This window comes from Electrona antarctica (genome assembly GCF_951216825.1).
Source record: "Electrona antarctica genome assembly, chromosome: 20".
NCBI classification, from domain to species: domain Eukaryota; kingdom Metazoa; phylum Chordata; class Actinopteri; order Myctophiformes; family Myctophidae; genus Electrona; species Electrona antarctica.
The window spans coordinates 15,873,754-15,888,892 of NC_136801.1; the positions used below are offsets into that span (position 1 = coordinate 15,873,754).

Consider the following 15,139-nt stretch of genomic DNA (forward strand, 5'->3'; position numbering starts at 1 on the left):
TCAAAGACAATTATTTATTGCATCAGAGATGCAGCAGAAATGTCCTCCGTCCTCCAACTCATAACCACCATAAAAACCTTCTCAAACAAAAGATAAGTGTCCATTATAAAAGTGAATATAAGAAAAAAGAACTAAGAAAGAAAATTACTGTGCGTAGAAGCTGTGTAACATACATAACATAACCTTTAAACAATACAAACAATGACTGGCTTCGTAGTAATTCGTAGTTACAGCCAGAGATGGGGCACTTCTATGAACAATGTTGCTAGATTTCTTTTTTTTCTCCTCTCTCTTTTTATCATTACATAGGCATGAAACTTCTCACTGTAGTTAGTAGGTAGGTAGGTAGGTAGGTAGGTAGGTAGACCCTCCCTCCCCAGACCAACAATGAGTATAATCAGCAAGTGTTTGATATAATTTAAATAAAAAGGCACACGCATTGCTATAATGGTCCTTTCAATTTTCTCCGAAATGTAAACTGAATCCATTGATATAAAGTGTAAAGCTGAACATCAAACATAATCACCAGGCATATTATATATTTTGGCCATAAAAAAAACAAGGTAAAATATACATTTTGCATCGAGAATAAACTCCAAGAAAAATGCATGTGTTTATACACACACATTGACAGTGCAATGTCTGGATATGCTTATAAGGCCTTGACAGTCAGAGTGTTGTGTAATGAATGGTACAGTAGGTTCTTGGCTCAGTGCTCCAAGGTCTGATTAAAGTGCCTCTTCCCATCCAAGTACAGCATAGACTCTATAAAAGATAAAAAAATAAATATCACAATGATTGACAACGCTATATACACTGTCACATTTCAATGGGGTAACTGGTGTAATCAAACTGACATAACTAAACAGCAATTCACTGATAAAGTATAATAAAACAAAATCTCAAAGGTCAGAGCTCTGTCAAAATGGTATATATTTATGCACTGCAGTTGTACTCATAAAACTTAAACACCAAATGCCGTTATCTAACATTTAGAACTTCTGCTGAAGTTTAGAATAGTAAAAAAAACCTACTATATTATTTTTGTTTCCACAAACCTTCAAGACGACCAGTGACCAAGATTGATAAACATAATCAAAATATCTACAAACATGATCAAACTAGTTCTAGTTGTGTGGTGGTACAGTACCTTTCAAGGTCAACTCAAAAAAGAAAAGAAAAGGGCAAACCTGAGATGCAATGGATCTACTTGATATGGTTCTGCCCTACGTGCTACAGTTTGGTGTGCCACAGTGTGACACGTTATTAAAATGTGTAGTGTCTGTGTGTTGCAGTGGGTGTGGCCTAACCTCCGTAGGTCTTGGGGACGATGTTGGGGACGTCGGTATCCGTGGCGAAGGTGAAGTGGAACACGTTGGTGGTGTTGTGCTGTCGGGTCAGCGGGTCCATGACCTCTGTGTGAACTCTGACCTGGATGTTCTTCCCTTCCGTGTAGCACACCTGCCAGACAGACAGGGGATGACCTTTTACGCAGAGCCTGGTAGTCAATGGTCACTGAGGGGGCGCTTGTTTTACAGGCGACCGGATTAAGGTTGGTGAGGGGTCCGTTAAAACGACAAGATTAAGGTTGGTGAGGGGTCAGTTAAAACGACCGGATTAAGGTTGGTGAGGGGTCTGTTAAAACGACCGGATTAAGGTTGGTGAGGGATGCGCTGCTCTGTGCTTGCGGTTTGAGGTAAGTAGTAGCCGGCGCTGTAAAACAAGCGTCCCATCAGCGCCCGAAACCTGATGGTTCAAGTGGTTAAACAGCCAAGGTTTTCCTCGAAACCGAGGCTCTGCGTAAAAGGTAGTCCCAGACAGACAAAGCCGTAATGGTCCAACTCAGAATGTGCTTAAACCCGTTAAAACCGGGAAAGCATCCATGTAATTTTAGATTTTAGTTATATCAATATAGCACATTGGTTGGATATTCAAAAATAGCAGATATACAAGCTCAAATGTGTGCAAATCCTTGAATATATAAGTTTTAAAGCGAACATTTTTAACTAAAATCTTTGCTTCGGGGTCCCTGGAACTCAATATTTTGAGATGTTTTACAATAGGTTAGTTAGTACAACGGTCTGCTACAATGTATTCAGTGGACATGAATGTAGACTATACATAGGACCAGGACTTTTTTGTGTCATCCTTTTTGGGTAAATGTTTTACTGTACCTCTGTGCCGTTTACATTTTTATAATCAATCAATGAATCAATCAATCCATGCACAAAAAACCTTATACTGTTATACACATTCTGGTATTGACCAATGACCAGTCACCCTGAGCTTATTGCAAACATGTGTGCGCATGCGCACACAATCTCTCTCTCTCTCACACACACACACACCTGTGATGAGAGAAGCAGCAGGGAGCCAATCTCCACAGGCCTCTGGAACAGAATATCATCAACCGCTACCAGGTTGGGACGACAGCCTCTGTATTCATAGACAAGATCCACATGGAAAAAATGTAATTTAACTTGAGACCTATTTGGTATAGAGGGAAAAGCAGGGGGGCTAATATAGATCCCTGAAGGACTCTGGTCAACAAAGTACATGTATGCAGTATTTTATTGCTGTCGGTACTTGCACATACTACAGTATCACACAAAAGCATAAAAAGTAGCAGGTCCACAACGAGCTTGTAGATCTGCTAGCTTAGCAGGTTTTTTTATTTGAATCCTGAAAAGTAACAGTCTCTGTTGGGTCAGTTTCCACCTGACAGACGATATGATTCAAGTGGTTAAACAGCCAAGGTTTTCCAAAACTAGAAAGATATTTGAGTGATGAATGATGGAAATATGTTTCATTATCCCTGTTTAATGCCGTCTGTCTGCATGTTACTGTGGCAGCCCACTGAAGAAATGGCACTCAATTCAATTCAAATGAGCTTTATTTGCATGAGAAAACATATGTTTACATCAAAATATAATAAAAACAGTTTAAGAAAATGGGTAAAGTATAATAGCTACAGTTGGAGGGGGTACAGCATTGTGTTAAACAGAGCTATATCACATGTCGTTTTTAAAAACATATAGCAGCAATCTTGTGATTACACCTTTGGGCAATTAGCAACATTTCTTCTCAGAACAATTTAATAATATCTATAAAACTACAAGGACTGCTCAAAAAAAAGAAAAAAAAAGAAGCAAAAAATCATCAACAACAAACTGACAATCCATGATCATTTCTTATGCTCCTGCCCTCTTCAGCACCTTGGTCAGCGAATGAGGATTTCTGTTAGAGAAAAGAAAGAGGGGAAAAAACATTAATATTTAGACATTTTACTATTATATTAAGCATGTCATTCTTTAAGGTTATGCTTTAATCCTTATAAACCGAAATGCAATGTTTATTTAGCTTACCGTGGCTTTACTCAGAAGAGCATTCTTCTCTTGGATGAGAGTGGAACCTCCTCAGCAGTTTCTCCTTCCATTCGTCTCTGAATTTAGTACCGAGGTCATTCTCAAATGCCAGTTGGATCAGATGGGCTTTCCGTTTGTGCAGAATGCTGCATCTGTGCTCATAAAAGACATTCTTCAACGTCGAGAAGGAATTCTCGCACATGGCAGTTGAGGCCCCAAATGTCAGTGCATGTTTGAATGCAGTCAGCACCACTGGCATGGATTTCAAAAAGCTGGAGTATTCTGAAACAAGTTGGCCCAAAGTCACTTTCTTATGGTCCTGGCCTGTGCGCCTAGTTTCAAAAAACGCACGTGTAGCGTTAAACTGTGACTCGTCCATTTGAGTCTTCGTTAAATCCAGTAGTGGCTTCACTTTTCTGGAATTCAAAAAGTTCTTGCTGGTAGGATCGAGTGCATCCAAAGCTTGCACGTACTTGCTATTTTGTTTGCTGAAACGCACAGCCATTTCACCAAGAACAGAGTTGAGAATGCCCATAAACAGCCTCTTGCACTCCTGTTTCTCCTGTCGTTGCCGTTTTGGACATGAAGGACCCGGTGTTGCATCATCAGCTACACTGTCAGCCCACAGTTTCTCAAATTCTGCATCCGACCGTAGATGTTCAATGCAGTTAGTGGATCTCTGAAGGATAAGAAATGCAATGAGTAGATCTGTTCCTTCTGTTTGTAACATCCGGTTAGGTTGGTCCATCAGCCCCAGCACTTTGTACACCGCACAGGCAATGAATTTGAACATGGGATGTGTGACGTTCATGTGAATCCCAACAGCTTCAAATTTGACATCAACACTTGTTCCGATTCTTCCGAGTTCTTCAAGAAACTCCACAAGCATGGTGTGTGATTTCAACACAGCAGAAACTGTGTCCAGATGCCCAGTCCACTGTTGATCCAGGAGCCTATTAAGCTTTTCTCCTTTATACTGTGCAGCTACAGTGGGCTTTCTTAGAAAGTTATACAGTGTAGTGCAGGTGTCGAAGAAATCAGAAACTATGCTCTCTGATGAGATGGCATGCACGACCACCGAATGCAATTGATGGCTAAAACAATGCACGTAGGGCACTTCTCTGTTTAGTTCATTTTGCACAAGTCTCTGCATGCCTCCTTCTCTTCCAGACATCACACTGACCCCGTCGTAACACTGGGTTAGAATCTTCTTTGTGTCTAGACCAACACTTGACAGCTCATCAAGCACCAAGGTAGTGAGTGACAGGGCATCACAGTTGTCTGTAGTCAATATCGCCATGAGCCTCTCTTGCACTTTGTACTTCTCGTCCACATATCGAATAACTAGTGAGACATTCTCACGGCCTATAGGGTCCTTGGTGGTGTCCACCTTGATAGTAAAACAGGACTCCCCAACATCTTTAACAATTTGCTCTTTCACGATCGTACTCATCAGTTCAATTATGTAATTATGAACGTCATGCGGTGTATATGTAGAATGTTTAGGAGCCGATTTGAAAAGATCTGCCAGCTCTGGTTTTATTCTCAGAGTGTAATCAAATAGCGAAGGAAACAGTCCACAGCCAACTTGGCCACTCTGATCCACTGCACCAATGGCACCCCTCAATGGCAGTTCATTTGAAACAATGAATTCAGTCATGTCTATAATAGCAGACACATGGGTACCTGGCACACACATGCGGTTTTGTGAAAGCTGATCCAAAAGTGTTGAACCTCCTGTGCCTGTGGAATGCCGTATTTCCTGTTCTTTCCACATGGTCATGCATGATAGATCATAGATGCTCCTTGCCGTTTGCATGTCTGGTTAGTGGCGCTGGTGGCATCAAGGTCTTCTTGGTGGCGGGGGAGAATTGTAGCGTTCTCTGGCCCTGGGTGAGTCTCTTCTTTGTGTTGTTAATGTTAAGCTGATGTTGTGCCCCTTTTATACTGAACCTGGCAGGTAAGGCCCCATGAACACTAAGCCTTACATTTGCATACATATGGGCGCGCCCCACCAATCAATGGACAGATTGAACGTGGTGGTTGGCTGCCTATACACAAAGGACTAGGAGCCAATGACAAGGAGCCCACTTATCTATTGTTCTAGGCTAGTTTTTTGGACTTTCTTTCTTTCTTTTTCTTCAATACTGATATGTAGAAATACTTTGTTACAAGTAAATGTCCAGAATAAAAAATGTACTTGAGTAAAAGTACAAAAGTATTGGTATCAAAATATACTTTTAAGTGCAAAATAAATTATATATATATATATATAATATTTTGAAAATAGCTGAAGTTTAAATAGGGCTGTGACCAAGCGGGTCACAACCCAGGGCACGGAAGGACACGACACAGGCAGTTGTTCTCAAGTAGACTGGTTTATTCCTCTATGTGCAAGGAATAACACAACATAGGACATTTTACACAGGAGAGGAGATAGCTCTCCACTGTCCGGACAGACACTCTCTCTTGAGTGTTTGTGGAGATGACTGATTTATCCTGTTGTGCCTTGATCAAGTCCATGCACAACAGGTGCGCAGCCACACCCATCTCTGAGTCCAGTTCTAGTTTGACTCAGGCCAGGTGTGACTGCTTAAATCAGCCATCCTCCATCTCACAAGGGCTTTAGTGGTTAACATGTGCTCTTGCCTGTAATCGCCCCCTGCCAGCTGCCAAATATCACTAGAAAACCAATCCAGCACACAATAGGTAGTTTTATATTTTATTATTGACAACAAATATATATATAATAATAATCACATAAGGGGGCACGGTGGTCCAGTTAAGGGACCTGTGACACCAGGCCTGTCTCTCACATGAACACTCACCCATAGATGCAGGCGTTGGCCCAGCCCAGCTCATAGGCTTTCCTCATCAAGAAACCTCCGAAGATCCTGTTGAAAATGTTCCTCTCCTAGAGAACACACCAGTATAGAGTCATTAACCCATTAAAACCAGGAAAAAGATGTTAGGTATCCAAAAATAGCAGATCTACAAGATTATAGTGAGTCACTTCATCACCTCCCCCCAGAAACTACTCCAAACATGTCTATATTGTTGGAGCATCACAAACTGCATGTAAAGAGTGCTGTCGCTGTGATTAGGCGACTGATATTGCGCAACAAAAGACTGGTCCACTTGCCCCACTGGGCAAGTGGACAGACAGGGCAGCAATTCACACCCTCAACACCTTCATGTCTAGGTTGGGGGGGTGAGAGACTTTATTTTATGTTGCTATATCAGCAAAAATTCTTAAAATATTTGTGCCAGAAGCAAAGATTTGAGTTAAAAATGTTTGCTTTATATATGTGTCAATATATATACTGTATAAGTGTATATACACACACACAAGCTCGTTGTGGCATGAAGTGGCGTGCTATGAGCTTGAATATTGATTTTTGAATAGCCAAAGTACAAAATAAGACCTAAAAAAACAGATGCTTTACCGGTTTTAATCATTTTATAACTGAGCCTTCCTGTATCTCACCTGAGGATGGCAGATCTCCAAACCTTTGACTTTGGCATCTTCCATCCACACGGAATTAGGAGGCAGAACCCGACTCCGGAAACTCACTGTCCTAGAAGAGAGAGCATACACCCACACACACACCACTGTGTAAGATGCATGTGACTCCATCTGTGTTTATGGTTGTGCGTGTATGTCCAGGTTTGGATTTCGTACTTAGAATCCAGGGTGTTGAGGAACAGACTGTGTACGATCTTCCTCTCTTCGGCTGTAGGAGCCACCTTCAATAGCGACGCAGTACTCAGCTCCACACGATGGGTCTTATTGTCTGAACACACGTGAGAGAGGAAGAGGAGGTTACAAGTTTATAATTACATGTATAAATTGGGCATAACCACCTTCAACCTGCTGTCCCTATTTTGAGCATGTCCACACACACACACACACACACACACACACACACACACACACACACACACACACACACACACAGTTTGTACATTGAAACTAAACACACAATAGAAATAGGATGCCAGGTCTACCAATGAACCTGGCTAATTTATCTAAACTAGAGTGGTGCCCGTGGGGCCTCTACAGTGGTGCCCGTTGAGCACTGGCCTACTTGGAACGATGCATGCCCCACCCAGATATTATGTCTGTGTCCCTTTTATGCCCATATGTGGAGTTCTTTATCAGGCATGTCCAAATATGGAGTATATGCAGACGTCAGAACAGGCCAGCTCCATATATGGACCCTGGGCAGGGGCCCTGTCCAGAGCCCGGGCAGAGAAACCGGCCACTGCACCGCACCCCCTGTGGTGGTGTGGAACGCGTGTGACAAATTTGAAGTCGGTGGGGCGAACGGTTCTCGAGTTACGTGGATTACACACAGACAGACGTACAGAGACGGCATAAGCCTGTTTTAGGGAAGGTTCTGACATCTTCCCTACGTAGGACAAAGTATATAGGGCTTATGTGGTGAAGACTGACAGATTGTTGCCAACATAGACAGTCACGTTTACATGCACGTCCATCACTCAATTGCCTCTTACACTCTCCTTCCTGAAACAGTTTCTTCTCTTCTGGCCCCTCAGGCTTCAATGGATTCACAAAAGCTGCCCTGGGGGTACAACAGAAATAGTACATTTAAGCAGTAGTAAAGTAAGTACTACTAGAAATAGGATGCCAGGTCTACCAATGAACCTGGCTCATTTATCTAAACTAGAGTGGTGCCCGTGGGGCCTCTACAGTGGTGCCCGTTGAGCACTGGCCTACTTGGAACGATGCAAGTTGGAAATTGCCTCTTACACTCTCCTTCCTGAAACAGTTTCTCCTCTTCTGGCCCCTCAGGCTTCAATGGATTCACAAAAGCTGCCCTGGGGGTACAACAGAAATAGTACATTTAAGCAGTAGTAAAGTAAGTACTACTAGAAATAGGATGCCAGGTCTACCAATGAACCTGGCTCATTTATCTAAACTAGAGTGGTGCCCGTGGGGCCTCTACAGTGGTGCCCGTTGAGCACTGGCCTACTTGGAACGATGCAAGTTGGAAATGCATGCCCCACCCAGATATTATGTCTGTGTCCCTTTTATGCCCATATGTGGAGTTCTTTATCAGGCATGCCCAAATATGGAGTATATGCAGACGTCAGAACAGGCCAGCTCCATATATGGACCCTGGGCAGGGGCCCTGTCCAGAGCCCGGGCAGAGAAACCGGCCACTGCACCGCACCCCCTGTGGTGGTGTGGAACGCGTGTGACAAATTTGAAGTCGGTGGGGCGAACGGTTCTCGAGTTACGTGGATTACACACAGACAGACGTACAGAGACGGCATAAGCCTGTTTTAGGGAAGGTTCTGACATCTTCCCTACGTAGGACAAAGTATATAGGGCTTATGTGGTGAAGACTGACAGATTGTTGCCAACATAGACAGTCACGTTTACATGCACGTCCATCACTCAATTGCCTCTTACACTCTCCTTCCTGAAACAGTTTCTCCTCTTCTGGCCCCTCAGGCTTCAATGGATTCACAAAAGCTGCCCTGGGGGTACAACAGAAATAGTACATTTAAGCAGTAGTAAAGTAAGTAAAGCAGAATAAAAGTGCAGCCCTCAGTCCAGAGAGGGCAGATTGATATGCGACGCAGGGGGACGGTAATGGTGGGTGTGGCCAGATGGTGACGTCACGGTCATGGTTATATTACACGTTTAATTAACTAAGCACTTTCATATCATTGCTGTCGGGCAGAAATAAACCTCTTATCTCCATATTCTAAATTTGTATGCTTTTGAAAAAAAAATAATGCCCTGATGATACTAGTGTCACACAAAAATATCAAAAGTAGATCTTCTATTTTTACATTTTAATCCTGAAAATTAACAGTTTCCGGTTTTCGCCCGAGACAATAAGCACTTGAATTAAGTTGAAAATGTTTATTTAAGGGGGAAATCGAATAGTTAGAACTCCATGAAACATTGCATTATTTTATTATGTTACTTTAGTATTGCAGAGTAAAAAAAATAAGGGAGATAGAGATTTGCTCTTGAACAGCTGAACCACTCTTTTCTGGTTTAAACAGTAACGTTGTCACTTTGCAACAGTGCGTGTATATAGCCTAAACATGGCAGAGATCGCAGGTTAACTTGTAGAAGTGTCACACTGAGAGAGAAACTTGTTTCTATTATTTTAATCCTAAAATGGATATTATTATTTCAATAACGTTTTTTGAATAACACATTCAGAGAGATGTGGTAACCTACAGGTTCCGTCCATCCGGCATGCCCATACGTCCTAGGGAATCCAACCGACGGATTCAAAGGACGTGTGTACACGTCCTAGCGCATATTCAATGATATCAGGCGAGAGAATAATATTATTTTTTTGAGTTAGACCCTAAGGCACTCTTCGTTCACCAGCGGTCCTGGTTACATCTGATGGATATACTCTTCATTATCAACTTATCAACTGCCTCTCGTTCAAAATAAGAACGCGATGGATTATTTAGCGATAATATTAAAACGAGAGAGGTAAGCAAGCAAAACAAAATCTGTTTTTTTCCGGAGCAGAAGGGGGGGGGGGGGGGGGGGGGGCTTTACAGAGTAAAAGCGGCCATGTCTTCCCGGCAACCCAGAGCTCCTATTTTGAAGGAATCCCGGGGTTGATTGTGTAAAACGAAAAGACTTGAATTGGTTCATTCATTTTTATCCTCATAATTGCCCATGATAAATGGTTTTCTACTCCGTCTGTGTCTCATAGGAGGAATGTGGACATTTCAGAAATCCACCTACCACACCAGTGACATCGTAGGCAGGATTCCCCCCCCCACAAACAATATTACTTTTTTATTGAAAGAAAGAACTATGGCTTCCATTATAGCATGCTAACTTTCCAGAAATAGAAAGCCTGCAGCCTGGATTCCCCATTGATGATGTCACTGGTAGGCGGGTTTCTGCTTGCTTTGGTTCATTCATTTTTCGAAAAATCCTCTCTGGTATATGTATGTATGTGTATCAGCTACATGGTGGAGTTGATGTGTCTCTATGCAAAACGGGATAGTTGTTTTATATTGTTTTGTTGCCTACACACAAATCAGCAGTTGATGGGTTTCACCTGGCACTGTTATGGCATTCAGGGTGAAAGAGTCATTCACACCGTCGTTGGCGGTGTGAATTTGTGTAGGCCAGGCCGCCAGGTACCCAGACTGAACTGTGGGGAGGTATTTTAACCGGCAACCCCCATCCTTAGGATTTAGAAGATTAGATAATTGTAGAATCTACCTCTTCTCTTAATAACATTTGAAAATTCCGAGCAGCAGACCTTCTACTGCTGTCAACGGTAAAAAAAGTGCCGTTTCCAGACCCAGAGTGGACACTGGACAAAAGACGGCTCCGCGAGGCAACTGTTGTGACATACGCACGCGTTGAGGGAGATGTCCTCTACCACACCCCACTCTCCGCTAAGCGGGATAGGTGTAAAATTCCGAGCAGCAGACCTTCTACTGCTGTCAACGGTAAAAAAGTGCCGTTTCCAGACCCAGAGTGGACACTGGACAAAAGACGGCTCCGCGAGGCAACTGTTGTGACATACGCACGCGTTCAGGGAGATGTCCTCTACCACACCCCACTCTCCGCTAAGCGGGATAGGTGTAAAATTCCAAGCAGCAGACCTTCTACTGCTGTCAACGGTAAAAAAAAAAAGTGCAGTTTCCAGACCCAGAGTGGACACTGGACAAAAGACGGCTCCGCGAGGCAACTGTTGTGACATACGCACGCGTTCAGGGAGATGTCCTCTACCACACCCCACTCTCCGCTAAGCGGGAGAGGTGTAAAATTCCGAGCAGCAGACCTTCTACTGCTGTCAACGGTAAAAAAAAAGTGCCGTTTCCAGACCCAGAGTGGACACTGGACAAAAGACGGCTCCGCGAGGCAACTGTTGTGACATACGCACACGTTCAGGGAGATGTCCTCTACCATGATCAAAACAAACCGCGCAAAGAAACAGACAGTCAAAATCCATTTAGAATGCAAGATATCACAGAATTTAGGAAAGGATTCTCATATTGCATTTTAAAATTCCATATGTTGTTGATCAAACCCTGTACACTCATTAATTGCATATGTTGATCTGACCTCTGACCTCTGAGTAATATATTACCCATTACTAGTTACCTTTTAAAGGAACTACAACATGCATTTTAAAATTCCATATGTTGTTGATGACACTCAAGACACGCTCCATATATAGCCAGTACAGACACTTTTTTAAATGACAGCTACTATGAGACGTACCTCTTTGTCCTGGATGATGTCCACTGACGGAATCACTGTCCTGTGACACTTGTTGGAAACCTCAGAGTGTGGCCATTGCAGCACTGTGTGACGCTTGCCAAAAACTGCCATGTTACATGCAACTTTGCAAGTCACTTGGAATTAAAAGTCAGTTCTATCTGACCTCAATTTATATTAAAACTGGAGGACACTCCCATGTTTGATGACAACAAATGGGAGCTGATCATTGAAACAAAGACATTCCATTTGTAATACAACGATTGATCGTTGTCACCTCATTACCTGGGCACCGCCCAGCCAGTGGTGGACAGCCAGAAGAAAGATGGGTTGGGTTGGGGATGAAATCAACTCATATCTTATCTTTATATATTTTGTCTTATAATGCCTTGGTTGGTTGGTAGATCTATGTTGTATAATGTTTGGTTTGTAGATGTTCTTAGATCATGTTGATGTACTTTGTTTTATGACAAAAGCTATATTTCTAATTAAATAATAAGTATGTAATGACATAAAATAGAAGAAGCCTTGCAATGGACACACATGCTACTGGGTTTGGGATGTCGTCAGATTGACCTCAATGAATTTTACACCTATCCCGCTTAGCGGAGAGTGGGGTGTGGTAGAGGACATCTCCCTGAACGCGTGCGTATGTCACTACAGTTGCCTCGCGGAGCCGTCTTTTGTCCAGTGTCCACTCTGGGTCTGGAAACGGCACTTTTTTTTTTTACCGTTGACAGCAGTAGAAGGTCTGCTGCTCGGAATTTTACACCTATCCCGCTTAGCGGAGAGTGGGGTGTGGTAGAGGACATCTCCCTGAACGCGTGCGTATGTCACAACAGTTGCCTTGCGGAGCCGTCTTTTGTCCAGTGTCCACTCTGGGTCTGGAAACGGCACTTTTTTTTTTACCGTTGACAGCAGTAGAAGGTCTGCTGCTCGGAATTTTACACCTATCCCGCTTAGCGGAGAGTGGGGTGTGGTAGAGGACATCTCCCTGAACGCGTGCGTATGTCACAACAGTTGCCTCGCGGAGCCGTCTTTTGTCCAGTGTCCACTCTGGGTCTGGACACGGCACAATTTTTACATTTGACAGCAGTAGAAGGTCTGCTGCTTGGAATTTTACACCTCTCCCGCTTAGCGGAGAGTGGGGTGTGGTAGAGGACATCTCCCTGAACGCGTGCATATGTCACAACAGTTGCCTCGCGGAGCCGTCTTTTGTCCAGTGTCCACTTTATAAAGTCCATGCACTCCAGTGAATAGCATTTTTATTTAGATTTAGATTTTAGCATTTAGATACCTTTTTTACGTTATTTAATTACTTATTTTTTACACAGAAACATAATGTGTGTCTTTACAATACCTGTAATGTAATAATAATACTAATAATGTAATGTAATAATTATTTAATTAACGGCACTTTTATTCTGAAAGCAACCGGATGTCTTAAAATTGCTAGCTCTCAAACAGGAAGTTCTAGATTTGCCAAAAGAACGGAGCCAGAGCCAGAGGATGACTGAGCTGGTACTTCCGTGTTGGTGTCCGTATGGAAAATCCCCCCGTGTGGTTCGTAGCTATAAAGATAATAGTTCCACTATGTATGCGCCCACCCAGTGCCCAGTGCCCACTTCTCTTCCTTTTATTAGTTCGTTTCTCAATGGCGTATTGCTGCCTCCCACTGTTGGTTCTAGGTATTGCCCATTATTTATAGAGAAGAGGAAACAAATCCATCACAGATTTCACCACTGCACTTGATGCTCCACAACTCAGAATTTTTGAAATGCAGGATTCCTTAGTAGTCTGCGTCTAGCTAGCACCACTGAACCAGGGACAGATTAAGACACAAGGAGGCCAGGACAGATTAATTATATTTTAGCCAGGGCCCCCTACACCTCCCGAACCCATGCTAAACCAGAGAGGGTCATGTCAAGTTGTAATGAAGGCACGTGTAGGTCAACAGCTGTAGAGATGTAATTACAGTATAGGTTTACAGTCTATAACCTAGCAGTATGATATTTATTCACAAGTTAAAAAATAAATAGGCTATATCTTAAATACTTGTCAGCCTCATTAGTCAGATGGGACTTTAATTGTCGATGGGCCTCGCTGCCATGTGGCGGCTGGCCTGGTCCATAATCCATCCATGGACTGAACAGCACATTTCTCTCAGTTTATTGATTGATTGATTGATTGAATACGTTATTAAGAGTAGGCCCCTATGCAAACAGTACAGAGGTAGGCTACAGTTAAACAATAATTCTAAACAGATAACACAAAAAATGGTCTCGTTTCCATTGTGGTCAGGGTTCAATTCATCAAAACATGTAAAAACATACCATACTATACAATAAATCATCATTGTGCACTAGAGCTAGAGCATGCTGTATGGATTCACCACATCCTCATTCTAAGACACAATGCAAGTCCCTATGTGCTAAGACAGTACTGGGCCTCAACCATGTCATAATCACCCGATTTCTCCTATTGTAAAATGCTGTACCCTACAGTGATGTCCCTCCCCGAACAATGGTAAATAAAATAAAATGGTAAATGGTGCATTTATATAGCGCCTTTATCCAGGGCGCTTTACATAGATTGTGCATTACATTCACCCATTCACACACATTCATACACCGATGGCGGCGGAAACCATGCAAGGCACCAGCCAGCACATCAGGAGCAATTAGGGGTTCAGTGTCTTGCTCAAGGACACTTCGACGCTAACTCTGGGGGAGCCCGGGTTTGAACTGGCAACCTTGTGGTTGCCATCCAGCCACTCTACTCCTGAGCCACCGCCGCCCAACAATATTTTGTACCGACTCAGTCTTCCTAGTCATGTCCTCCGTTACCATTGTACAATGCTTAGAGTTCTCAAAGGCTATACCCACATCCACCTCCTCCCTCTTCAAAGAACCTTTGGCTGCGCTTCATTGCCTCGTTTCACTCCCACACAAGACCCATACAAAAAATCCACCCTACTTCCAGCCAGGAATGCTCTGCTGTCAAGTGTCCAGAGATGAGGTGAGGCAGGGTGGCCTGTGACCCATACCTTCCCCCCTGTAGACATTGGGCTGTATGTATTTTGTCTGTAACATTGGGCTGTGAAATGTCTTATTACTTAACTTAAGACCTGGAGGCGTGGTCAATGCTCTTTGGCCACTCAGAATAGCCAAATGGCATTGATCACGCCTCCAGGTCTTAAGTTAAGTAATAAGACCTGGTACTTAAGACACGCAAAATACAGCCCTGTATATTAATGTAGCTGAGTCACAGCAGATGACTGCTTTGACATTCTACCCACTGTGCTGCTCGTGTGTGTGTGTGTGTGCATAAAATCTGCTCTTTTTTTTCTCTTGCTGTGAAAATAAAGATAGTCAGGATCTCCTATCTTCTTCTATAATCAAAATAAATTATACATTTGGTCATGCCACAGATCGAAGGAGAGCTCACACACTATACAAATCTGTCAGGACAGTTCAAAGTGGTTAAAGTGAAGTGAGTCAGTCAACTTTGTTTCAGTTTAATT

General features: G+C 43.0%; 1 protein-coding gene and 1 long non-coding RNA gene across 2 annotated transcripts; both read right to left on the bottom strand.

The window, feature by feature from the left end:
* Nucleotides 1–10,133, bottom strand: LOC306912887 (acyl-coenzyme A thioesterase 9, mitochondrial-like; the record flags this gene model as incomplete). The annotated part of the gene is made up of 8 exons (XM_079489341.1): nucleotides 1–765; nucleotides 1,311–1,461; nucleotides 2,349–2,436; nucleotides 6,194–6,279; nucleotides 6,853–6,943; nucleotides 7,048–7,159; nucleotides 8,140–8,207; nucleotides 10,120–10,133. 8 exons carry the CDS (start codon nucleotides 10,131–10,133, stop codon nucleotides 710–712), a joined length of 666 nt encoding a protein of 221 aa, XP_079345467.1. The 3' UTR covers nucleotides 1–709.
* Nucleotides 2,876–5,366, bottom strand: LOC306912733. The gene is made up of 2 exons (XR_013788434.1): nucleotides 3,366–5,366; nucleotides 2,876–3,237 (listed from the first exon to the last, which is right to left on the bottom strand). It is a non-coding gene; the product is annotated as an uncharacterized lncRNA (long non-coding RNA).
* Nucleotides 10,134–15,139: the final 5,006 nt, after the last annotated feature.